Below are 26,562 nucleotides of genomic sequence, written 5' to 3'. Positions count from 1 at the left end.
GAGAAGCCATCCTATCCAGAGTGGATCCGATTTCAGATTAGCAAGATGTTGGTGGCTGTGAGGAGGACGAAGTGGAGGGAGAGAGAACAGTCAGAAGGAGGTCAGCCATGCACTGGGGGAAAGTGGATGGGGGCTGGCAGAGGGGGTGAGAGCAGGAAAGGGTCACGAGACTCAGGAGGTGAAGTAGACAGGGATCAGAGGAACAGAGGCAAAGGAGGAGCTAAGGGACGACGGGGAAGGTTTTTTTTTAACATTTTTTTTAAACATCTTTATTGGAGTATAATTGCTTTACAATGGTGTGTTAATTTCTGCTGTATAACAAAGTGAATCAGTTATACATATACATATATCCCCATATCTCCTCCCTCTTGCGTCTCCCTCCCACCCTCCCTATCCCACCCCTCTAGGTGGTCACAAAGCACGGAGCTGATCTCCGTGTGCTATGCGGCTGCTTCCCACTAGCTATCTATTTTACATTTGGTAGCGTATATATGTCAGTGCTACTCTCTCACTTCGTCCCAGCTTACCCTTCCCCCTCCCCGTGTCCTCAAGTCCATTCTCTATGTCTGCTTCTTTATTCCTGTCCTGCCCCTAGGTTCTTCAGAACCTTTTTTTTTTTTTTTAGATTCCATACATATGTGTTAGCATATGGTATTTATTTTTCTATTTCTGACTTACTTCACTCTGTATGACACAGTCTATGTCCATCCACCTCACTACAAATAACTGAATTTTGTTTCTTTTTATGGCTGAGTAATATTCCATTGTATATATGTGCCACATCTTCTTTATCCATTCATCTGTCGATGGACACTTAGGTTGCTTCCATGTCCTGGCTATTGTAAATAGAGCTGCAATGAACATTGTGGTACATGACTCTTTTTGAATTATGGTTTTCTCAGGGTATATGCCCAGTAGTGGGATTGCTGGGTCATATGGTAGTTCTATTTTTAGTTTTTTAAGGAACCTCCATACTGTTCTCCATAGTGATTGTATTAACTTACATTCCCACCAACAGTGCAAGAGGGTTCCCTTTTCTCCACACCCTCTCCAGCATTTATTGTTTGTAGATTTTTTGATGATGGCCATTCTGACTGGTGTGAGGTGATACCTCATTGTAGTTCTGATTTGCATTTCTCTAATGATTAGTGATGTTGAGCATCCTTTCATGTGTTTGTTGGAAATCTGTATATCTTCTTTGGAGAAATGTCTATTTAGGTCTTCTGCCCATTTTTAAATTGGGTTGTTTGTTTTTTTGATATTGAGCTGCATGACTTGCTTGTAAATTTTGGAGATTAATCCTTTGTCAGTTGCTTCATTTGCAAATATTTTCTCCCATTCTGAGGGTTGTCTTTTCTTCTTCTTTATGGTTTTCTTTGCTGTGCAAAAGCTTTTAAGTTTCATTAGGTCCTATTTGTTTATTTTTGTTTTTATTTCCATTTCTCTAGGAGGTGGGTCAAAAAGGATCTTGCTCTGATTTATGTCATAGAGTGTTCTTCCTATGTTTTCCTCTAAGAGTTTTATAGTATCTGGCCTTACATTTAGGTCTTTAATCCATTTTGAGTTTATTTCTGTGTATGGTGTTAGGGAGTATTCTAATTTCATTCTTTTACATGTAGTCCAGTTTTTCTGGCACCACTTATTGAAGAGGCTGTCTTTTCTCCATTGTATATTCTTGCCTCCTTTATCAACAGTAAGGTGACCATATGTGCGTGGGTTTATCTCTGGGCTTTCTACCCTGTTCCATTGATCTATATTTCTGTTTTTGTGCCAGTACCATACTGTCTTGATTACTGAGCTTTGTAGTATAGTCTGAAGTCCGGGAGCCTGATTCCTCCAGCTCCGTTTTTCTTTCTCAAGATTGCTTTGGTTATTTGGGGTCTTTTGTGTTTCCATACATACTGTGAAATTTTTTGTTCTAGTTCTGTGAAAAATGCCATTGGTAGTTTGATAGGGATTGCTTTGAATCTGTAGATTGCTTTGGATAGTAGAGTCATTTTCACAATGTTGATTCTTCTAATCCAAGAACATGGTATATCTCTCCATCTGTTTGTATCATCTTTAATTTCTTTCATCAGTGTCTTATAGTTTTCTGCATACAGGTCTTTTGTCTCCTTAGGTAGGTTTACTCCTAGGTATTTTATTCTTTTTGTTGCAGTGGTAAATGGGAGTGTTTCCTTAATTTCTCTTTCAGATTTTTCATCATTAGTGTACAGGAATGCAACAGATTTCTGTGCATTAATTTTGTATCTTGCTACTTTACCAAATTCATTGATTAGCTCTAGTAGTTTTCTGGTAGCCTCTTTAGGATTCTCTATGCGTAGTATCATGAAATCTGCAAACAGTGACAGCATTACGTCTTCTTTTCCAATTTGGATCCCTTTTATTTCTTTTCCTTCTCTGATTGCTGTGGCTAAAACTTCCAAAACTATGTTGAATAATAGTGGTGAGAGTGGGCAATCTTGTCTTTTTCCTGATATTAGTGGAAATGGTTTCAGTTTTTCACCATTGAGAATGATGTTGGCTGTGGGTTTGTCATATATGGTCTTTATTATGTTGAGGTAAGTTCCCTCTATGCCTACTTTCTGGAGGGTTTTTATCATAAATGGGTGTTGAATTTTGTTGAAAGCTTTCTCTGCATCTATTGAGATGATCATATGGTTTTTCTTCTTCAGTTTGTTAATATGGTTTATCACATTGATTGATTTTCATATATTGAAGAATCCTTGCATTCCTGGGATAAACCCCACTTGATCATGGTATATGATCCTTTTAATGTGGTGTTGGATTCTCTTTGCTAGTATTTCGTTGAGGATTTTTGCATCTATGTTCATCAGTGATATTGGCCTATAGTTTTCTTTCTTTGTGACATCTTTGTCTGGTTTTGGTATCAGGGTGATGGTGGCCTCGTAGAATGAGTTTGGGAGTGTTCCTTCCTCTGCTATATTTTGGAAGAGTTTGAGAAGGATAGGTGTTAGCTTTCTCTAAATGTCTGATAGAATTCGCCTCTGAAGCCATCTGGTTCTGGGCTTTTTTTCGTTGGAAGATTTTTAATCACAGTCTCAATTTCAGTGCTTGTGACTGGTCTGTTTATATTTTCTATTTCTTCCTGGTTCAGTCTCGGATGGTTGTGCTTTTCTAACACTTTGTCCATTTCTTTCAGGTTGTCCATTTTATTGTCATATAGTTGCTTGTAGTAATCTCTCATGATCCTTTGTATTTCTGCAGTGTCAGTTGTTACTTCTCCTTTTGCATTTCTAATTCTGTTGATTTGAGTCTTCTCCCTTTTTTTCTTGATGAGTCTGGCTAATGGTTTATCTTCTCAAAGAACCAGCTTTTAGTTTTATTGATCTCAGTTATTGTTTCCTTCATTTCTTTTTCATTTACTTCTGATCTGATCTCTATGATTTCTTTCCTTCTGCTAACTTAGGGGTCTTTTTGTTCTTCTTTCTCTAATTGCTTTAGGTGTAAGGTTAGGTTGTTTATTTGAGATGTTTCTTTTTTCTTGAGGTAGGATTGTATTGCTATAAACTTCCCTCTTGGAACTGCTTTTGCTGCATCCCATAGGTTTTGGGTCGTCGTGTTTTCATTGTCATTTGTTTCTAGGTATTTCTTGATTTCCTCTTTGATTTCTTCACTGATCTCTTGATTATTAAGTAGTGTATTTTTTAGCCTCCATGTGTTTGTATTTTTTACAGATTTTTTCCTGTAATTGATATCTAGTCTCATAGCATTGTGGTTGGAAAAGATACTTGATATGATTTCAATTTTCTTAAATTTACCAAGGCTTGATTTGTGACCCAAGATATGATCTATCCTGGAGAATGTTCCATGAGCACTTGAGAAGAAAGCGTATTCTGTTGTTTTTGGATGGCATGTCCTATAAATATCAATTAAGTCCATCTTGTTTAATGTATCATTTAAAGCTTGTGTTTCCTTATTTATTTTCATGTTGGATGATCTGTCCATTGGTGAAAGTGGGGTGTTAAAGTCCCCTACTATGATTGTGTTACTGTCGATTTTCCCTTTTATGGCTGTTAGCATTTGCCTTATGTATTGAGATACTCCTATGTTGGGTGCATAAATATTTACAATTGTTATATCTTCTTCTTGGATTGATACCTTGATCATTATGTAGTGTCCTTCTTTGCCTCTTGTAAGAGTCTTTATTTTAAAGTCTATTTTGTCTGATATGAGAATTGTTACTCCATCTTTCTTTTGATTTCCCTTTGCATGGAATATCTTTTTCCATCCCCTCACTTTCAGTCTGTATGTGTCCTTAGGTCTGAAGTGGGTCTCTTGTAGACAAGACAGGTCTTGTTTTTGTATCCATTCAGCCAGTCTATGTCTTTTGGTGGGAGCATTTAACCCATTTACATTTAAGGTAATTATCGATATGTATGTTCTTATTACCATTTTCTTAATTGTTTTGGGTTTGTTATTGTAGGTCTTTTCCTTCTCTTGTGTTTCCTGCCTAGAGAAGTTCCTTTAGCATTTGTTGTAAAGCTGGTTTGGTGGTGCTGAATTCTCTTAGCTTTTGCTTGCCTGTAAAGGTTTTAATTTCTCTGTCAAATCTAAATGAGATCCTTGCTGGGTGGAGTAATTTTGGTTGTAGGTTTTTCCCTTTCATCACTGTAAATATGTCCTGCCACTCCCTTCTGTCTTGCAGAGTTTCTGCTGAAAGATCAGCTGTTAACCTTATGGTGATTCCCTTGTATGTTATTTGTTTCTTTTCCCTTACTGCTTTTAATATTTTTTCTTTGTATTTAATTTTTGATAGTTTGATTAATATGTGTCTTGGCATGTTTCTCCTTGGATTTATCCTGTATGGGACTCTTTGTGCTTCCTAGACTTGACTATTTCCTTTCCCATATTAGGGAAGTTTTCAACTATAATCTCTTCAAATATTTTCTCAGTCCCTTCCTTTTTCTCTTCTTCTTCTGGGACCCCTATAATTAGAATGTTGGTGCATTTAATGTTGTTCCAGAGGTCTCCAAGACTGTCCTCAATTCTTTTCATTCTTTTTTCTTTATTGTGCTCTGCAGTAGCTATTTCCACTATTTTATCTTCCAGGTCACTTATCTGTTCTTCTTCCTGAGTTATTCTGCTATTGATTCCTTCTAGAGAATTTTTAATTTCATTTGTTGTGTTGTTCATCTCTGTTTGTTTGCTCTTTAGTTCTTCTAGGTCCTTGTTAAACGTTTCTTGTATTTTCTCCATTCTATTTCTAAGAATTTGGATCATCTTTACTATCATTACTCTGAATTCTTTTTCAGGTAGACTGCCTATTTTCTCTTCATTTGTTTGGTCTGGTGGGTTTTTACGTTGCTCCTTCATCTGCTGTGTGTTTCTCTGTCTTCTCATTTTGTTTATCTTACTGTGTTTGGGGTCTCCTTTTCGCGGGCTGCAGGTTCGTAGTTCCTGTTTTTTTTTGGTGTCTGCCCCCAGTGGCTAAGGTTGGTTCAGAGGGTTGTGTAGGTTTCCTCGTGTAAGGGACTAGTGCCTGTGTTCTGGTGGTTGAGGCTGGATCTTGTCTTTCTGGTGGGTAGGACCGCATCCGGTGGTGTGTTTTGGGGTGTCTGTGACCTTATTTTGATTTTAGGTAGCCTCTCTGCTAATGAGTGGGGTTGTGTTCCTGTCTTGCCAGTTGTTTGGCATAGGGTGTCCAGCACTGTAGCTTGCTGGTTGTTGAATGGAGCTGGGCCTTAGCATTGAAATGGAGATCTCTGGGAGAGCTTTCGCTGTTTGATATTACGTGGAGCCAGGAGGTCTCTGGTGGACCAATGTCCTGAACTCGGCTCTCCCATCTCAGAGGCACAGGCCTGACACCCAGTTGGAGCACCAAGGCCCTGTCAGCCACACGGCCAGGTACGTGAGGAGTTTCTTGCCTTTTGGGAAGTCTGAGGTCTTCTGCCAGCATCCAGTAGGTGTTCTGTAGGAGTTGTTCCACATGTAGATGTATGTCTGATGTATTTCTGGGGAGGAAGGTGATCTCCACGTCTTACTCCTCCGCCATCTTGAAGGTCTTCCTGGGTGACGGGGAAGATCTTGACCTGAAGGACAGTGATGTCTTTTGTGACCCGGGTCGGATGCATAGGAAGAAGAGGAGCAGGTGGTAGAAGGGTAATGGCCTTGGCTTTGAACACCCTGCATGTTTGGCATTCAAGCAGCATGAACTAGTGGGAACTGGAAGTACAGACTTAGAGTTCAGGACTAAGGTCAGACTACAGCAGTAGATCTTGGACAGCTGCTACCTGAATCCACAAGCATGAAGAGGACCAGAGCAGGGAAGGGCGGCCATCAGAGGAGGGGCAGATTGGAAGTCTGGGGGAGGAGGGGCATCAAAGTGAAGACAGGGAGGAGGGGGATTGGTGGGGGAGGGGACAGGCAGCCATCCCATCTGAGATGGGAAAAAGGGAGGGGACTTCCACTGAGGGGGAGGGGCTAAGAGCACTCAATAAAGACAATAACATTCAGCACTAAGTATGTGTGTCCCTGTCCTGAGTTGCTCTTTAGTTGGCCCCTATCAATCAGAAGGGAAGATACGGAAACATTTCACCCTGCTAAGAACCCTCCAGCATGGGTATGATTATTCTCATTCCATGTTACACCTGAGGAAACCAAGGCACAAAGCGATGAAGTCATTTGTCCAAGGTCGCCCAGCTAGTAGGTGGGAGAGCTGAGATCTGAACTGAGACAATCTGGTGGCAGAGGCTGTGCAATAAACCACCCCATGAGGCAGCTTCTCCCGCTATGGCAAGAGAGCCCGCGGTAGAAGGGGCCAGGTGGCGGCAGGGGTCAGGGGTGAGCAAGGTTATGGAGCAGCGGGATCTTAACACCCAGAGCAACTCTCGAACTTGTCCAGATGGCAGTTGTGCTTGGGTGGGCAGATGTGTAATGCACGTCCACCCACGGCTGAGTGTGCCCATGGGAATACATGCCATGGATGTACCAGGGCAGGAACTCGGGTAGGCGAGGAATGTTGCACCCAAGTGCTGTTCAAAGTCCACGGACCTCAGCATCTGGGGCATTGTCTGGAAGCTTGTTGGAAATGCAGAATCTTGGCCTCCACCACAGACCTCCTGAACCAGAATCTGCATGCTAACAAGATCCCCCAAGAGATTTGTAGGCACATAGAAGTGTGAGGAATACTTCTCTAATTACTGACACATTTTTGATAAACGATGATTAGATCCAAGGTCTTAATGCTTAAGCATTTGAGATGTTTTCGTATTTTTGCCTCTCTGTTGATAGAAACTGGTGATCTGGAGTATTTGGGATTCTACAGGTGGGGGTTGGGGGAACAGAACCCAGTAGAGGTGGGACCAGGGAAGCAGCTTGGGAATGCCTTGTGCCCAGGCAGCTGACATGCATCCATTTATCTATTTACTCAAAGAAATAGACCCTGAGCGCCTACTAAGTGCCAGGCCTGTGCTAAACACTGAGAAAGATCTCCCAGTCTAGAGGAGGAGACAGGCACAGAGGGAGAGTGGGCAACTATGCCTCCGGGGTTGGGAAGGCTTCACAGGGGTCACAGTCTGTGACACGAGGGGTGTAAGCATGCTTGGAACCCCACGGGTATGTATGCCCGTACATATCCTGTACTGCCGACACATAAACACGTGTGCAAATGAGAAAACTGTTCTCAGTCTGCAGAGCTTGGGAAGGGGCTTGGTGGAATAGATGTCTTTCCCTCCTAGCTGGAACACAGGGGTGGGTGGAGGATGAGTCAGACACAGTAACAGGCGGAAACGAAGGTGAATTAAGCACTGTGCCTTTACCCTGTTTTTCCAGCATGCAAATACAGCCCCTCCAAAGGAGTAAACGTTTGGCAGGGATTCTAAGGATGAGTAAACAACTGAGATGAAACTCCTGGGTTTCCCAGCTATGCTGATTGCTTGGGGCTCTTTTGGCCATTGTGTGAAAATGAAGACATGGTCACAGAAATAGAGAGGCCCTGTGTTGGAGTTTGAATCCAGATTTGGCGTGACAAATGCACACACAAACGAAGACTCCACTGGAGGGAACCATGCAGAATCGTGCAAAGGACATTAACACCACACTGGAGCAGAAAGGGCAGGGCCGTGGGAAAGGAGGGGATTTGGAGGGAGGCAGACCTGGGTCAAAAGCCCGTCTACCAGCGAAAGTGTCTGGGCCAAAGTTGCTCTGCGCCTTTAGGTGACATTTAATCCTTGGAGAGAGGAACACCTGGGGCAGCACATGCAAAGCCCACGGCACAGTGCCTGGCACACAGTAGGCGTTCTTAGTACTCAGTTCATCTAACTCCGAGACAGCCTTGTGGGTTAAAAGATGTCAGGCCTGGGGTCTTAGCAAGGGCACGTTATCTGGACTCCTGAACTGGCTGTTCCCTTGGGCTGGGCATGTGGTAAGTTGAACAATTCTGAATTTCACAGAGTTTTCAGTTTCCCCACCTGGACTTCTACCTGGTAGGGAGCAATCAGAGTCAGCAGCCTCCATAGGTCTGTTAGCCCGAGATACTGTTACAAGCAGAGCCTGAGGGGTGCCCTCTGGAGAAGGGTCTGAGTTCACTTTAATTCAATTCATATAGATATTTCTGGAGTTTCTTATGCGCCAGGCATGAAGCCAGCAGCTGGGGAAATTGCAGGAAGCAAGGCAGACATTTCTCTGAAAGAGCTTGGAGTTGGTCCGGGGGACAGATGACGAGGATGCCAAATTCCATACAGTGGGGAGAAGTCTGGGATTGGGAAGGTACAGGGTCACATAGGAGCCTGTGGAGGGGAGCCCCACCCAGACCCAGCGCTGGGGGCAGGGGGTCGGGAAGGTCCAGTAGAGGAAGTGAGTTCAGAAGGATGGGGAGCTGGCCAGGCAAGGGGAATGGTGGAGATGATGCGGGGACCGGAAGTGTTCCAGGAGAAGAAAGTTGTCCCATTGTGCAAAGCTCTAGAGGACAACGAAAGCCTAAGAAGTTCTAGGAACTGAAAGAAGTTCAGTGTAGCTAGAACTTAGGGTTTAGAGGGCTCAGAAGGAGGCTGAGAAAGGTAAGTCAGGGCTGTAAGGCCATGCTAGCTATTTTACAATTTGGGGCTCAATGCTTAGGGTCGGGTGAAGCCTTTAAATGGTTCTAAGGAAGAAGTGACCTGGTTATAAATCAGTGACCTCTTGTTGATTCTCTGCCTGGAACACCTCTCATCCTGGCTAACTCCTGTTCATCCTTGAAGACTGGCCTAAGTCTCAACGCCCCACCTGTGTCTGCTCTATCCCAGAATTGACCATGGTACATTGAGAGGTCTCTTTAGGCTGGATCTCTACCACTAGACTACAAGGCAGGCAGCGCCAGAGGGTTTGTTCCCCTGTGTTTGCCTAGCACCTACAGCAAGTGCAAGTGTCAAATAAGCATTTGTTAAAAATTTGTTGAACTGCATTGACTTCTAAGGAAAGACACAGGTAGAAAGGCAAAGAGGAACATACACCCCTATAATTACAGACGTCAGACGCAGAGAGAATCATGACTATAGGGGGTCGTTACTCTAGGGATCACAGGGGGCTGCCTTTCTTTCCCTCTTGATGCCACAGAGTAGCTTCTGTCTCTGGCAATGGCCAACTCTGGACCAGGCTTGGTGGAAACAGCTCTGCAGGACGAACAGGGACGCTGCCTCCATCCCTCCTCGCCTCGGGAACAATACTGTGGGAAAAAGGGGCCAGCCCCGCATTGCCCTGACTGCCGGAGAGTCCTGTCTTGCCCAAGAAGCTCCAGGCTGTCCTAATCCCGGCTAAATACCAGGCCTATTAAAGGCAACAGTGACAGTGCTTAAATACATGAGGTGGGATTATAAGTGACTTTTCTTTCAAATTTTCTTTTTTTATACAAATAGTATACTTTACATGGAATACATATTTAGTGCTCAAAATTAGGAAAAAGTCAAAAGATGAAAATAAGAGACAACTAGTATTAACCTTTGGGGGCATAGCTCTTCAGACTGTTTTCTATGCACATATCCTTGCTTAATTTTTTTATTTTTTAATAAAATTAATTAATTAATTAATTAATGGCTGCACTGGGTCTTCGTTGCTGTGCACGGGCTTTCTCTAGTCGTGGCGAGCGGGTGCTACTCTTCGTTGCGGTGTGCGGGCTTCTCATTGCGGTGGCTTCTCTTGTTGCTCAGCACAGGCTCTAGGCGCGCAGGCTTCAGTGGTTGTGGCACACGGGCTCAGCAGTTGTGGCTCGCGAGCTCTAGAGCGCAGGTTCAGTAGTTGTGGCACACGGGCTTAGTTGCTCCACGGCATGTGGGATCTTCCTCGACCAGGGCTTGAACCTGTGTCCCCTGCACTGGCAGGCGGATTCTTAACCACTGCGCCACCAGGGAAGCCAGCCCTCCTTGCTTAATTTTTATAAACTGAATATATTACTTTGGCAAACTTCTTTTTTAGTCAACAGTGTATTGCAACCATCTGTGTAGGGCTTTAAATATTCTTTCACATTATTCCTTTCGGTAGCTGCATGGTAATATTGAATATTTCATTATTTGGCTATACTATACGTTTAGTTAACATTTCCTGATTGATGGACATTGGAATAGTTACTAGTTTTTCAATTAATAAAGTGTTTTAGGGGACAACCTTGTAGCTAAATCTTGATGTACAGTTTATTTATTTTCTTCAGATAAATTCCAAGTACTAGAACTGCTGGGTCCAGAGGCACATATATTCTTTTTTTTTAAAAAAATTAATTAATTAGTTTATTTTTGGCTGTGTTGGGTCTTCGTTGCTGCGCGCGGGCTTTCTCTAGTTGTGGCGAGCAGAGGCTACTCTTCGTTGCGGTGCGCGGGCTTCTCATTGTGGTGGCTTCTCTTGTTGTGGAGCACGGGCTCTAGGCGCACGGGCTTCAGTAGTTGTGGCTCGCGGGCTCTAGAACGCAGGCTCAGTAGTTGTGGCGCACGGGCTTAGTTGCTCCGTGCCATGTGGGATCTTCCCGGACCAGGGCTTGAACCCGTGTCCCCTGCATTAGCAGGCGGATTCTTAACCACTGAGCCACCAGGGAAGTACCGGGGGCACGTATATTCTTAAGGCTTTTGATTCATTGCTGAATCATCCTCTGGAAAGTTTGAGCAGTTTCGCACGATGGCAGCACCGACGAATAGTATTCGTGTCTCTACACTGTCCCCCACACTGTTACACTGTTGCGATGTTCTCTGCTGACTTGAAAAGGGAAATAGCATTTCATTTACTGGGTGAATATGCATTTTTAAAATTGTTAGGGGCGGTCGAGGTCTTTTCATTTGTATTTCCTCTATTACGAAGTGTTTATAGCTTTGCTTATTTTATAGCCCTGTAGACCAGGCATATTTTTCTAAAAAAATTTTAAGAGCTCTTTACGCATCAGGTTTGTGGTCCTTAGATGATTACATAGGTTGTAAATATTTTTGTCCATTAACTATTTGAATATTTTACATGAATATTTTGAATATTTATATATTTATTTAAGAAAACCATAAATCCATTCAAAGTATTATTTAATCAAATCTAACAGTCTTTGCCTTCATGGATTCTACTTTTGGTAGAATCTACTCTTTAAGTAAGTCCCACCTGAGGTTAGACTTTCATATCCTTCTAACACTAGAATTTGTGGATAAATGCGTGAGGTATGATTTGGCTTTTTCTTTTTCCCAAATGGTTAAGCCCACTGTTTTAAAACCATTTATTAAATAATCCATCCTCTCTTTAATGGATTGTAAATGACACTTTAATCATATACTAAAGACTGTCTCTCTCTCGCACACACATACACACACACACACACACACACACACACACACAGGGGAATCTATTTCTGGATCGTTATTCTCCCCCACTGATTTGTGTGTCCACTCCTATACTCATACCACATCATTAAAATTATTTTATCCCATAATAACATTTTAATATCTGGAAGGGTTACTCTTTCCTTTAAAGATTTTCTTGGCTTTTCTACACGTTAATTCTTCTAGATCAGAGGTTCTTATTTAAAGGCACGCATCACAGTTACTAGTGAAGTGTTCTAAAAAGATAGTTGCCTGGTTTCCACCTCCAACATAGAAAATCTAAACCTCTAGTGTAGGGGTCTAACATTAGAGTATTTGCCAAACTGCGTTAAGAACCTTGACTCTAGGTCCATCCACCTCACTACAAATAACTCAATTTTGTTTCTTTTTATGGCTGAGTAATATTCCATTGTATATATGTGCCACATTTTCTTTATCCATTCATCTGTTGATGGACACTTAGGTTGCTTCCATGTCCTGGCTATTGTAAATAGAGCTGCAATGAACATTTTGGTACATGACTCTTTTTGAATTATGGTTTTCTCAGGGTATATGCCCAGTAGTGGGATTGCTGGGTCGTATGGTAGTTCTATTTTTAGTTTTTTAAGGAACCTCCATACTGTTCTCCATAGTGGCTGTATCAATTTACATTCCCACCAACAGTACAAGAGGGTTCCCTCTTCTCCACACCCTCTCCAGAGTGAAGTAAGTCAGAAAGAGAAAAATAAATACCATATGCTGACACATATATATGGAATCTAAGAAAAAAAAAAAAGGTCATGAAGAACCTAGGGGCAAGATGGGAATAAAGACACAGACCTACTAGAGAATGGACTTGAGGATATGGGGAGGGGGAAGGGTAAGCTGTGACAAAGTGAGAGAGTGGCATGGACATGTATACACTACCAAACGTAAAATAGATAGCTAGTGGGAAGCAGCTGCATAGCACAGGGAGATCAGCTTGGTGCTTTGTGACCACCTAGAGTGGTGGGATAGGGAGGGTGGGAGGGAGGGAGACGCAAGAGGGAAGAGATATGGGGACATATGTATATGTATAACTGATTCACTTTGTTATAAAGCAGAAACTAACACACCATTGTAAAGCAATTATACTCCAATAAAGATGTTAAAAAAAAAACACACAAAAAAAGAAGAACCTTGACTCTAGATGAACTTCGGAGCAAGCTTCTGAGGGTAGAAGCCACCTCTGCCTGGTTACTGTGTATTCCCAGCCCCAGGGTCTGCCGCATAGGTGGAGTTCAATCAATATTTGTGGAGTGAAAGAGTATATTAGTTAATGTTTATTTGTAGTCAGCACCCTTACTTTGAACTTGGGACTCCCAAAGGTCATTTACGCCAGGGAAGGTAGGACAAGAGGCCAGCCTGGTGAGGAATATGAAAACACTCCTCTGAGGAACCGTGTGAGTTCTGTGAGAAGAGGATTGCCACGTACAATACCTGAAGGCTGGATGTGAGGAACAGGGAGCAGAGGCAGCCTATGTTCCTCCAGGGCTGGGCTCAGTACAAGGAACGCAGTCTCAGGTTATTAGGAGGGGTCAGATCTAGCAGAAAATGAGAATAGGTGCCCCTTTGTTGAGTGGGTTGGTCACCTCTCCACCACGGGGGGTGTTTAGACAGAAGGTGTGTTGCCATCTTGTGCGGAGTGATTTGGAGAAGATTCCCGACCGAATTAAGTAGGTTTGAGAGCTGGTAATCTCTAAGATCTCTTCCAGAATGGAGATTTTAGGTTTGAAAAATATTTGTTGAATGAGTTCTGTGATTCAAAGAGATAGGAAGGTTCTGGGAGCTTTCTGATTGGTGAGAAAAATTCAGACTAAGCCCAGAGGTCACTAGAGAGGGAGATCCCCACTGAGGTCATCTTGACCTGGGGACCTTGGGGCCCTGACCATGTTGCATCCCAATACCTGCCATGGGCCTAAACACTTACCCTTGCCATGCGATGTTTCGATAATCCAGGTGCAGTTCAAGTTGTTGGGGTAGAAATCAGGGAACCCCGGTGACAAGATGGTTCCACTGGAGCCTTGAATGAAGCCACCACAGAGAGCTGGAGAGGAGGGAGGTGGGCACTGAAAGACTGGAGCGGCGCAGGGAGCTTCCCCCACAGTCCCCCTGGGATCCCAGCCCCCATCTTGTCCAAACCTCCAACCCTCACTGACAGGGTCAAGGGGGTCAGTGCCTGTGTTTTCAGGGCAGGAAAGGAGTCCTCTACTTTAGCGCCCCCTGCTGGTATGTCTCACCTTCACAGCTGGGCAGGGCCCGGCTCCACTGGAAGTTGGGCTCACACTCCAGGGGCTCCCCGTCGCTTAGTGTGTAGCCCGAGTCACAGCTGAAGGTCACCAGGGCGCCCACGTAGAAGTCATTCCCATGACGCTGCCCATTGACGGGGATCCCTGGATCCAGACAGTGGTCTGACTGCAGTGTTATAGCTGGAATAGAGAGCCCACAGCTGGAAGCTCACTGTGAGCGTAGAGGGACCCCAGCTGACTCACAAAGGGAGGGGGGAGAGAGCCCTGAGTGAGAGAAGGCTGGAGTTGTCATCTGCCCCCTCCTCAAATGTGGCTGTCAGTATCTGCTGAGGGTATCTGAAGACCCATCTGTCAGGGAGAACAAGCTGTCTTCATCATTTGTGCGTTCATCATTCATTCAGTAACCATCAGTGAAGTGTGCCCTATGGCTTAGACGTCATGCTAAGGGTTATGGATACGAACACGGGTAAGAAAACGACCCTCTTCCTCATGGTGCTCTCGGCCCTAAGTTACTAGAGTGGTCTGCAAAGAATTGAATCAACAAGCTCTTTCAATCGAGGCACCAGCAATGAATGCAGGTGATGAGAGAGGGTGAGGGAGCAGGAGATGACATCTCACTTCAACGTCACCATCTGTCAAGCACTCTGTCCCCAGAGTGCCCAGCATGGCGGCGCCCAGTCATCTGCACACAGAGGGGGACCTTCCATTCTTTCTAAAGTTGAGCTCTGAGAGATGTTGAGAACATGAAGCACCTCCCAAGGAGCACAGCCTAACTGAGAACGCCACGGGGACGCAGCCGAGCGGGGCCTCCTGGAGGAGCTCAGCCCTTGGTCCTTTCCCCATGTGGCCGACCCTGTCACTGACGCCCCGACACTCACTCTCATAGCGGAGCTGGAAGCCAATGTCCGAGTGACTCTTGTCGGTAGAGAAGAGGAGGTAGAGGTAGTTGCTGGTGCTGATGAGGAACTGGGGGACCTGGGTCCCATGGTAAACTCCGATCAAGGGCGCCGAGTATGTCCGTCCATCTCGCACTTCCAGAGTGTCATAGTTGACCTCAGTTTTAAATCTGCCAAAGATGGAAATGAAGACGTCTTGAGAAACTTCATTAATTTGCAAATGACAAAAAGCCCTGCCTGACCTGGGCTTCAGAACGACTGGATTTTGGCAGGCTGGGATACTTTAGGATAATCTGCACACATTTACTGGAGATGCGGGAGGACCTTCCCTACTGTGTTGAACCCTCCTCCTCCTCCTCCTCCTGTGGTTGGATGCGGCTCTCCCAGTCCTCTCTGTGGCCTGGGCTGTGACCCATCTTCAGACCTAGAGGCACAGGGACTAGCCTCATGGGAGTCAGAATGTTCTAGGCCAGGGGTCAGTAAACTACAGCCCCAGGGCCAATTCTGGTCTAGAGTCTGTTCTTGTATGGCCTAAGGGCTAAGAATGGTTTTTACATTTATAAAGCAGTATTTTTTTTTAAAAGCAAAGACTATGCGACAGATATCAGCAAGTGTCCCATGAAACCTAAAGTATTTACTACCTGGTCCTTCACAGAAAAGTTTGCAACGGCTATTCTAGGCCACAAACGCTTTGTCTACAAGAAGTTTGTGTTCATACTTGGGTGGCTACTTCCCCCACCCGAGGGGCACAGCCAGGGTGGGAGTTAGAAGTGGGGCATACGAGCAGGATTTGTGTCAGAGGTGAGGAAGACCGCCTTCCCACACTGGAAATGTCAGGGCTATGCTCCTCAGATACTAATAGTCTCCTAAACATCACAGACCCCACTACTGAGATGGAACCAAGGCCAAGGGCAAAGCCAGTGCAGCCTGCCCCCACCCCACCCAGGGCAGCCACTCGAGTGTCCTCTGACCTTGTTGACATTCCAGCATCGGTGCTGGTCCATCACCCACCCCAGCTTCCCTCCCACACCACTGCAGAGATATCACTCCTCATCCCCACCCCCGGGTTGTGGTTACAAGTACCTGTCGAAGGTGATTTTGATGGGGTAGCCTGGCTGGGCTTCAATCACCCAGGCACAGCTCAGGGCATCCTTGTAGAAGCCAGGCCAGCCCGGAGACAGGATGGTGCCACTGGGCGAAGTCAGATGACCACCGCAGGGAGCTGGGGGGACAGAAGGGAGAGAAGCAGGTTTCTTGGGGGGACAAATAAATAAACAAAAAAATCTCTCTATAAAACGTGTCTGCCAGCAAGTATTGTTTTTGTTTTTATGGAGAATTACATCAACTGTATAAACTGTGAGTTCTGTCCTTTGGGTCCTTTACGGTCCAGTTATATCACTTGGAGTTTTATGAAGGGCCAGAGGGGAGGAATGAAAAGAATCCTTTAAACAAAGTCCTTTGCCATTCTAGAAGTGTTGAAGTACAACTAATATTTGGGTCACACTGGTTCTCTCTTTGTTCCTGACTCAATCATCAGGCCTCTGGCAGAGGCATAAGCCCGGCCCACCCTGGCACAGCTGGCACCCGGTGCTCTGGCCCAGGAGCGCACAGCCCGCTCCACTGCGAGCTCCCTGAGGGCAGAGGCCGTATAATTTGTCTTATGCAACCCGGAACCCCCAGCCCTTAGCCTAGTGCTTGGCACACGGGTGTCCCTCAGTGACCATTGCTTGAATGAATAAATGAGTGGATGGAAGGATGAGCGTAGTCACGGCAGGTAAAGCCACAAGACCCCCAGGGTTCAGGCACCCCTCACGCTGGCTCTGAGCTTGCAAACCCTGTTATCTCAGTCTTCTGGTCTCTCTCTGCCCATGTTCCCATCCCTCAGTTTCCCATTCCATTCTCTCCCATCTTTCCCATCACTCCTGCCTCTTCCTGCAACCAGACCCTTGGCCCTGTGGTGGTCATTAGAGCTGCTCCAGTGTTCTGCCTTCAGGCCACATGGTTGGATTTCATTGTCCACCCTTTTGTGTCCGTGTAGGCAAGGCCACATGACTGCCTTGACCAATCAATCGAGGGTGGAAGTGATGCATGTCACGTCCACATGGGGACATGAAGAGCCAGCGTGTGATCTGCAGCTTGTGACTGTGAAAGTCTAGAAGGAAGTACCATCAGCCTGGGCGTCTAAGTGACCCTGAGGAGCAGAGCCCCGTGCCCCAGGTCACACATGTAGCCTGAGTAGTCTGTGTGAGAGCGAAACTCCTGTTTTTAAGCCACTGAGATTCTGGGGTTGTTTGTTAGTACAGTCTAACCTCGCCCACCCTGATTAGGCACCTCCCTCCCCGAGACTGATAACGAGGCCATTAATCACCACCAGCACCAAAGCAGCTGCCACTGTCACCACCACGGCCATGGACTGAGAGCCCGCCCCTGTCACACGCTGAGCTTCACATGTCTATCAGGTTTGATCTTCACAAAACACAAACCCTGTGAGGCGAGTGCTATTATTTACTCCATTTTACAGCTAAGAAAGTGGAGCCTTATGGAGATTAAGTAACGAGCCCTTGCTAACTAGGGTTAGCAAGTGGTAGAACTTGGATTCAGACCTAGGAAGATAGCATAAAATCAGAGATCATCCTCTAAGCAGCATCCCCGTTTTAAAAGAAACTCTGCTTCCTTGGGATCCCCTTACTGCGGTGCTACCAGATGCCCAAAATGCGCTGAACAAGACTGGAAAGGAAAGGGGATAAGGAACTACCAACATTCCTATCTCTGCAAATTTTTGCAAATTTCCCCAAGTAATCAGTCTCATAAAACATAGCCAAATGTACCACACCTTTCCTCTCTCAATTCTGTAACCTTCCTGAAAATATCTAAAAGAATTGTCAAGCATTCTTAATAGTAAATTATATTAGAAAGTTTAACTAACAAAGAAGACAAAAGAATAATAATGATGTTAATAGTAGACAACTCATACTGATGACTTACGATGCTACCTGCTTTACACGTGTTATATCATTTAAAAACAATTTTTTTTATTGTGGTAAAAGTCACACAATATAAACCATACTATTTTAACCATATTTAACTGTTCAGTTCAGTGGCACTAAGTATATTCACACTGTTGTGCAACTCTCACCATCATCCATCTCCTGGATTTTTCACCTTCCTAAACTGAAACTCTATCCCCATTAAACACTAACCCCCCATGCCTCCTCCCCACACCCCCCACCCTCCCACCCCTGGCATCTACTAAGGAAGGTATTTTCTGTCTCTATGACTTTGACTATTCTAGGTACTTCGTATAAGTGGAATCAAACAGTATTTGTCTGCACCTAATGTATGTTGGAATGCATTTTTAAGGTTAACTTAATATATGTCCTGCAAACAGACTGTACCTTCTTTTTTTTCCCCCTGTGCTACACACTAGGCCCTCACCAGCCATCTACTTCATACATAGTAGTGTACGTACGTCAATCCCAATCTCCCAGTCCATCCCACCCAATCCATCCCACGTGTTATCTCCTTTAAATGTGCACAGCATTTATGAAGTTATCCCCATTTTACAGAGGAGAAGACTGAGGCTAAGTAGGCTGATAGACTAGATCAAGAGCTAATAAAGTTAGAGCAGAGATTTAACCTCAAGACCTCTGTCTCCAAATCCCCCTGCAGCACATCATAGCACGACAACCACAGCTGATAGGTATGAGCTCACTGCTATCGAGTTTACTATGTGTTGGGCTTAACGTGGATTATCCTTGTGACAATTGCAACATTAAAAGGTATATAACCATTATTATCCTGATTTTATAGGCGGGGATTATTATCCCATTTTCAGTAAGTTGAGGCTTGGAGAAACTGAGAAATTACATAGCACCTCTATCAAACATTGAAAGCATAAATTGCCTCCAGGTATTGTTATTTCCTGAGTAACCTGTTTTCAAAACCCATCCATCCATGGCACTGAAACTGCTAATACTTTGCTCTACTCTTCCAGACCTTGTAGGTGGGGAGGGGCATGCCTGCTGCGATGTGCCTGGGTCCCCAGGCAGGCACAGAGCCTCAGAAGAGAGTGGGGATCCTTTCTTGGCTCCCATTCAGCACAGGCCCAGCCTCTTTGGTTGCTGGACTCCGATGCTGTCACTCACTTTGCAGGAAGCCATAGATCACAGAGTCACCGTTGCCTGACAAGGCTACTCTCTATTCAGTCATATACATCAACAAAGCCCTATCTAAACTTTCCAGAGAAGGAAACTCAAATCTTTCCTTTGGTGGCCACCATTTGTTTTCTTTCTCTGCTGTGTCGTTTTATCACTTTGGCTAGCTCCTCTCTTCTCTGCTCAGGTGATTGGCAAACAACCTCTCCATTTATTCAGTCCTTCACTCTCTCTAGTTAATCTTCATATCCCAGGGTGGTGGTTGCCAGGCAGGGAGAAGGAGGGGAGGATTCCTAAGTGCAGTGTCTCTTTAACGTTTGAGACGATGCTCAACCTCCCTCTTACTGAGAAAATAAATACAAATCAAAACTATACTGAGAAATTATTTCTCATCCATCAGGTAGGGAAAATGCAAAAAGTCTGATGACTCGTGAAGCCGAGGGAAAGCAGGAATTCTAGTACTCTCCTGCTGGACATGCAAAAGAGCACAAACCCTACGCAGGGAAATTTGGTAGCATCCAGCAAAATTCATAGGCATTTATTCTCTCACCCAGCAACTCTACTTCTAGAACTCTATCCTAAAGATACACTGGCAAAAATATGCAAAGACATATATATGTACCAGGCTACATAACGCAGTACTATTTATAACAGCCAAAGAATGGAAACAGCCAGAATGCTGAGCAATAGGGAGCTGACTAAATGAATTGGGGCAATCAACAACATGGACTATTTATGCAGCTATAAAACAAGAATAAGGAATATTCTATATAATGTCATGGAGTGGTCCCCAGAATATTTTATTAAGTGAATAAAAGCAAGATACAGCAGTAAAAGCAAGGGTAATGATTCCATTTATCTAAGAAAAGGGTGGGAGACACACACATATTTTCTCATATTAACAATCAATGAAAGGGCAAACTCAAAATGCAAAAGATTACCTATGGATGGAGGGAGGGGCCAGGGTAGAGAGGATAGAGGTAGAAGTTAGACTTTCTCAGAATATACCTTCTTTTAGAGGTTTAGCTTTGGAACTATGTAAATATTTTACCTAATGAAAAAAGATTTAAATTTGATAAGCAATTTCTCAAAACTAAAAAGCAGTGTAAAATAAATGAATATAATACTGTATCAGCTGGTAGCATAATCATACATGAAGAAACCAGTTAAAGAGATTTTAAAACACAGTAATTTGATAGTCCATCCCTAGTAGGATGTACAGACAAGAAGAATTGAAAGGAAAAACACAAAAACGATTTTCAGTAATCGTATTGCTGTTGGTAGTACTGGTATTACAATTTGAGACTCCTGGGTGTATATTAAGGAATGGGAAATTATGTTGGTGTTGAGAACTGGGATTACCAGCAAGAGTGAAAGAAGATAAAGGTATGACATCAAGGAAGTTCAGTGAAAAAGAAAAAATGTTCTTACATTTGAAATGAAATGAACCCATGATGCATTTTATCTTTCAAAAAATATTTCTTAGCTCTGTTCATTGAAAAGGCTTAGAAATAAGGACCTACTCAATAGTAATAAGCAGAGCCAGTGCCCAGATTCTGAAAATCATTTCTCACTAAAAGGAACCAGGACTCCTTGGAGAAACAGCTGATTTTAGGTCAGGGACAGAAAATGTACAAGATGAGGTTGGGCCAATTTCAAAAGGCTCCCGCCGGCCAATGGGACAATTTGAGCGTTGACTACAGTAATAACTGCAATGGATTTAAATGCATAAAATATGTTTCAATCCTTTGGATTGTAATGATATTAAAAAAATGTTCAACTTTGGAAGACGTTAGAGTCAACCCATTAATACGAAAACTGGTAAATAAAGGAAAATAATTAAGTATTTCTCCTGTCTTTCCTGTATGAACTATACCTCAGGGTAACCAAATAGTTGATCAGGGCAAGTTTTCCGTACGTATTCCAGCTTATAAAAGAAGAGATAGAATGTTACCATTTTGTAATCTCTAGGCTATGAAAACTGATGGCTCCTAACATCACCCAAAGAGAAACAACTAGACATTACATGCATCTGATAGAGGCACAGAGCCCTGCCTATAAAATATTCTGGCCAAACACCAGAACCTGAATCTGATTAGGCTTCTAGACCTTACTGCCAATTAAAGGAAATATAAGAGAGAGAGGATCACGTTGAACAACGTCCTAGGGACGTAATCGCCAAAATTCAGACTGCAGGAGACTCCTCAGGATAAACAACCTGGCTTCCTCAACAAAAATATCGCAAGAGGGTGGGCAGACACCTACAGATTAAAAAGGAGTTGAGACATATCAGCTTCCCTAGGGCTCTGACTTTTTAAAAAATACTATGAAAGAAAGGGTTAGATAGATAATCATGGAAACTTGATTGTATTAAGTAATTATTTTCATAATTTTAAGATAATAGCATGGTGGTTCTGTTTTAAGGAGTTCTTTTCATCCATTAGAAATATACACTAAAATGTTGTGCATGAAATATTATGCCTGAAATTTGCTTCACAATAATCCCAGAGCAGGGTAATGGTGGGAGATACTGGTAACGCAGAGGGTATGAATGAAATGAAATAGGCCATGAGTTTATAATTGTTGAAGCCAGGTGATGGGTACGTGGGGTTCGCTATACTATTCTCTCTGTTTGAAATTTTCCATTAAAATTGTTAGGGTGAAAAGAAGGATATACACATAGATACACACACACACACACACACACACACACACACGGAAAAGACAAAAAAAGAGGAGAGGGTCCTGCCTTGAACAGGGAGAAGATTTCAGCAATAAGACAAAAGAGGTACCCAGTGCCTTATCCCAGTGCCTGGCACAGAGTAGGTGCTCAATAAATAGTTTGTGGAAGGAACGAAATACTGCATTGTGTGCCTCCTCAAATTCATAGGTTGAAACCTTAACTCCCATGTGACTGGCTTTGGAGATGGGCCTTTAAGGACATAACGACAGTGAAATGAGGGCATAAGGGTGGGACTTAATCCAAAAGGACCGGTGTCCTTACAAGAAGGAGAAACATCAGGAGTGCACGTACACAGAGAAAAAGGCCATGTGAGGACACAGCAAGAAGATGGCCATCTGCTAGCTAAGGAGAGAGGTGTCGGGAGAAAGCAACCCTGCTGGCTCCTTGATCTTGGACCTCCAGCATCCAGAACCATGAGAAAACACATTTCTGCTGTTTATGTCACCCAGTTTGTGGTATGCTGTTAACGGCAGCACGAGATGGCTAATGCGCTGGGCTTCTGATGAGGGGCTGGTGTCCCCTGTGAGGGAGGATCCACCTCTCCTGACCTTGGATGCTATAGTTGTACGAGGCGAAGGGCAGTTGGGGGTGGTGATGGAATAGAGTGATGCCGGGAACTCGTGCTCTCTGAGCCTTCACAAGCCACATGCTAATTGATGTGTGCTGCTGCTTTTCCTGTATGTTCACCCTCACAGCAAACTTTAAGGTGGGTACTGGTGTTAGCCTCACTTTCTAGTTGAGGAAACAGGTACAGAGGGCTTAGGTAACTGGTCCAGAAACACACAGCAGGGAAGCAGCAGAGCCAGGATTTAAACCCAGGCAATCTGGCTCCAGAGCCTCCATTTCTAACCACTACGGGTGGACGCGGGAATGCCCCCCCCACCCCCCAACTACTGCCCTCAGAGGGGTCTCAGTGTGAATATCTAGAAGCAGTGGAAGCTTTTTCCTTGACTCCCTCCAGCGCTGCCTCCCCACTACCCCCCCCCCCATACCTCTCACCACCTACCCTCCACCATACTGTGGTAGAACAAAAGGAGAATGAACTTCGGAGTCAGACTGCATTTGGTGGTTCAAAGTGATCATTTGGTATCAAAATATCTGGATTTGAATCCTGACTCTCCCGTTCACTTAGCTGGGTGATCTTGGTCAAGTTACTTAGCCACTCTGTGCTTCAGTTTCCTTATCTGTGAAGTGAGGATCATAAGAGTACCTCCCCTGTAGGGTCGTCATGAAGATGTAATAGAACAATGTATGTAAAGCACTTGGCCTAGTATTTAGCACATAGTAAGTGCTCAATTATTACTAGCTGGGTAATCGCAGGCAAGTCAATTCACCTTGCTGGTTTGCAGATTTCTCATGCATAGAGCATAATAATCTTTCTCACAAGAGTGACAAGAAGATTAAATGAAATAATGTTAGAAACGCAGTAACTACCCTTCTTCCTCAGAGGCCTAAATGAACTACCACCATCACTTAGACTCCTCTTGTGGGAGTGGGGAGAACTGACCTTTCTTTTTTAGAAGACTTTTTTTAAAAATTATAAAAATAACACATTTATTTTACATACAGAGAGAAAAAAATGTGGACGTGTTTACACCAAAGTGTTATGCCATTTTTCTCTGGGGAGTGGGATTAGGAAATGAATATTTCCACTTTAACTTTATTGCACTTGTGTATTGTTTACATTTTTTACAACTACCAAGTATTACTTTAAAAATAAAAATACATACTCACTGTAGATAATTTATCTCCTTTTTTCCCATGTATTTCTTTTAAACAGCATATTTTTTTAAACCCAGTTTGAGAGTCTTTGTCTTCTAATAGGGAGTTTAATTACTTTATTATCATAACTGATATGTTTGTCTTGCTGCTGTCATTTTGTTTTATGCTGTCAATTTCTGATGCTTCCACATGGTGTCCTATTTCCTTTGTCTTTTGTGATAGGCAATATGTTTCCTTTTGTTTTACTTTTCTACTGGGATATGGAAAGTAGAAAACCTGCTTTTCATCCTATTTGTGGATGCTTTTAAGTCTTTTACAAATATGTTTGAAATTATATTCTCTCTAGTGATATAATTCAAGAAAAATGCAGTAACGGAGTAGCCAAGAGCCTGGGTTTGGATTCTGGTTCTGTCACTTACAAGCTGGGAGGACCGTGGGCAAGTGACTTAGCTTCTCTGTGCTTTAATGGGACAATAACAACACCTGCTACCTAGACTGGTACCTGGCTGAAATGAGGTGACACCTGTAAACCACCTACCATAGTGATGTCTAATTAGTTCGTTCTTCCTTAAAAGAGACAAGGAAGAGATGAATGCCGGAGTGAGAACCGTGCGTTCCTTTGTAGCTGTTTCACTACTTGGAAGTCTTTCTTAGGAAATTTCTGATTTTAAACATATGGATCCCTTATGTCCTCTGTTCTGTAGATCAGGGGTCAGAAAACTACAGCCCAGGGGCCAAATCCGACCCATTCATTTCTGTTTTGTCAAAGCTGTTTTTGCATAACGATGGCAGAGTTGAGGGGAGATCTTAGGGCCCTCAAAGCTGAAAACACTTCCTAGCTAGCCCTTTAAGAAAAAGTTTGCCGACTTCTGCTTTAGATCAGCCAGATGATCATCCTTCTTTCTAAATTTAGGAGAAAAAGCCATTTTCTCCCTTGTCCTTTTATAGCCTCTCAAAAGCTAAGAGGCTCTTAGCATATATTAAAAGATTTTTTAAAAGATCATTAGCTTCCACATTTAATTGTCCACAAGGTGGGGATACTTAATCAAAAACAAAACTAGAAAAAATGGAAAGACAAAGATGCTGATTACAAAGCAGGGTTCTTCCAAGGCTCAACACAGGAGGGAAAGGGGCCAAGGAGGGGCCAGATTCCAGGAGCTTCTTACCCTGTCTGCTCTACGGTTTCAAGTCCAGAATTGGCCACCCTAGGTGCTGTCCGGCTCTCACTCTGGCCCTCTAATCTGCTGCTCCCCAGGTCTCCGGAAACCAGGTTGGTATCAAATGCCCATCATTCTAGGAAAACTGAGCAGTGTCCCCTTGTGCCAAGTCAGCATCTCTCCAACAGGCTGCCCCCTTATTTCTGGTTGTCCACTGTCCCCCAACCTAAGCATTTTCCCCTCCAGGGACAGAATGAATGAGACAGCTCTAATTTCAAAATTAAGACTCAGCCTATGAAACAGTGAACCGCTTTAAGGTCCTTTAATGAAGGTCGAGTTCTCTTGCACATGCACTCACTCCACCGGCAGAACTACGGTCTAGGAGCACCTGATTCAGGAAAGTGGAGGGTGGGGAGGAGGATTCTGTAGTTACCAAGTCCTGATCCCTCTGAGGGGGGTCAACTCCACTGGGACTGAGCCCCCGCAGGCTCAGGGGCACCATGGCCTGGGCTTCTGCCCCAGAAGTCCTATAGTCTTGGTTGGGAGATAGGGCCAAGACTCGTGGAACTGGTAAAGAAAAATGTAGTCATGGTGAGACCAAGTATCTGATAGAGTGGTCCGGCGGTGGCCCATAGAGCAAGGGAACCAGGAGGAAGGAGAGATCAGGTGAGTGGGAGACAGCAGGGAAGATGTCCTGGATGAGATGGACCACGAGGAAAAACAAAGAAGTCAGAGGAGGTTGACGAGCATGAGGGAGAGTGAGGGGCCCAGCTTGAAGGAAAGGTGAGACCACTGACCGACAAGCCCCCAGACCCTGGGCTCTGCCTCACCCCCAAACAACCCCATCAGACACGCGTGGTTACGCCCCTGCTGCCACCGAGGGAGCTACCCAACCCATCGGGTCCACAACTGGGAGGGGGCAAAGATAGGAGTTTCACGGTTCCCTGACACCAAAGCTTATGCTGTTTCCAAAAGTGCTCGCTCTACTGGGTAAAAACAGCAGAGGAAGTTGTGTGGACGTGGTTGGGTGACCGTAGAGGGCAGGGAGACGCCTGCTTGTGTCACGACTGGAGCAGCCACCTGGAAGGATGAACCCACCCCATGATCCCCCGAAGTGGACCAACATGCATCTGATGGTGTCAGGAATGGTTAAAATCAGGTGAATATCATGCTCACAGCCAACACTGACTGAGCACTGCCTCTCTGCCAGGCACTGCTCCAGGAGTGGTGCTTGCTCACGACCACCCTGTGAGGGGGCTCCCATTATGAACTGCACTTTACAGATGGGGCAGCTGAGGCACAGAGAAGTCAAGTCACTTGGCCCCGGCGACTCAGCGGGTAAGTTTCAGGGAGGAGACAAAAGGCAGTCTGGTGAGAGTCAGGGCTCTGGTGGCCATGAAGGAGGCTCTAACCTAGTTAAAAGGTCATTCATTCATTCATTCATTCAGTGATTGATCAACCAGTATTGACTGAGCATCTAGCAGGCATCAAACAATATGCCAGCTGTGGGGATACGAGGCCAAGGAAGATTCCCTAACCTCACAGAGCTTACACACCAGCAAGAGCATGGCTAACACTTACGCTAGGAACTCACTCTCTGCCAGGAAGTGCCCTTTACACGTGTATATTATTATCATCTCCCCACTTTTTTTTAGCTGAAAAAAACCCAAACAAACCAGAGGCTCGGAGAGAAAAAGGCGACTCACCAGGATTCCAGCCCAGGTCCCTCTGACTGACGGCCCACCTTGACGCCACCCTCTCTGCCTCGGGCCCTGTGCCCTTGGTGGTCTCTCCTCCCCGCTCCCCCTGCCTGTCAGCTCTGGGGCGGCGGTCGCCCTGAGGC

The 26,562-nt window shown here is 44.4% G+C and overlaps 1 protein-coding gene across 6 annotated transcripts in view; it reads right to left on the bottom strand.

Annotated features, from left to right (window-relative positions):
* The window catches only part of CSMD2 (CUB and Sushi multiple domains 2), a 661,810-nt gene that overhangs the window by 219,825 nt on the left and 415,423 nt on the right, over positions 1-26,562 (bottom strand). For all 6 annotated transcript variants that reach the window (XM_061184511.1, XM_061184512.1, XM_061184513.1 and 3 more), the window contains exons 16-19: positions 16,027-16,165; positions 14,926-15,113; positions 14,039-14,227; positions 13,729-13,845 (exon numbers count right to left, since the gene is read on the bottom strand). In XM_061184511.1, coding sequence (XP_061040494.1) covers positions 13,729-13,845; positions 14,039-14,227; positions 14,926-15,113; positions 16,027-16,165 — 633 coding nt within the window. The remainder of the gene's footprint in view (positions 1-13,728; positions 13,846-14,038; positions 14,228-14,925; positions 15,114-16,026; positions 16,166-26,562) is intronic.

The sequence above is a fragment of the Eubalaena glacialis genome, chromosome 3 (genome assembly GCF_028564815.1).
Source record: "Eubalaena glacialis isolate mEubGla1 chromosome 3, mEubGla1.1.hap2.+ XY, whole genome shotgun sequence".
In the NCBI taxonomy this organism is placed as follows: domain Eukaryota; kingdom Metazoa; phylum Chordata; class Mammalia; order Artiodactyla; family Balaenidae; genus Eubalaena; species Eubalaena glacialis.
This window is presented reverse-complemented; position numbering and strand designations above follow the sequence as displayed.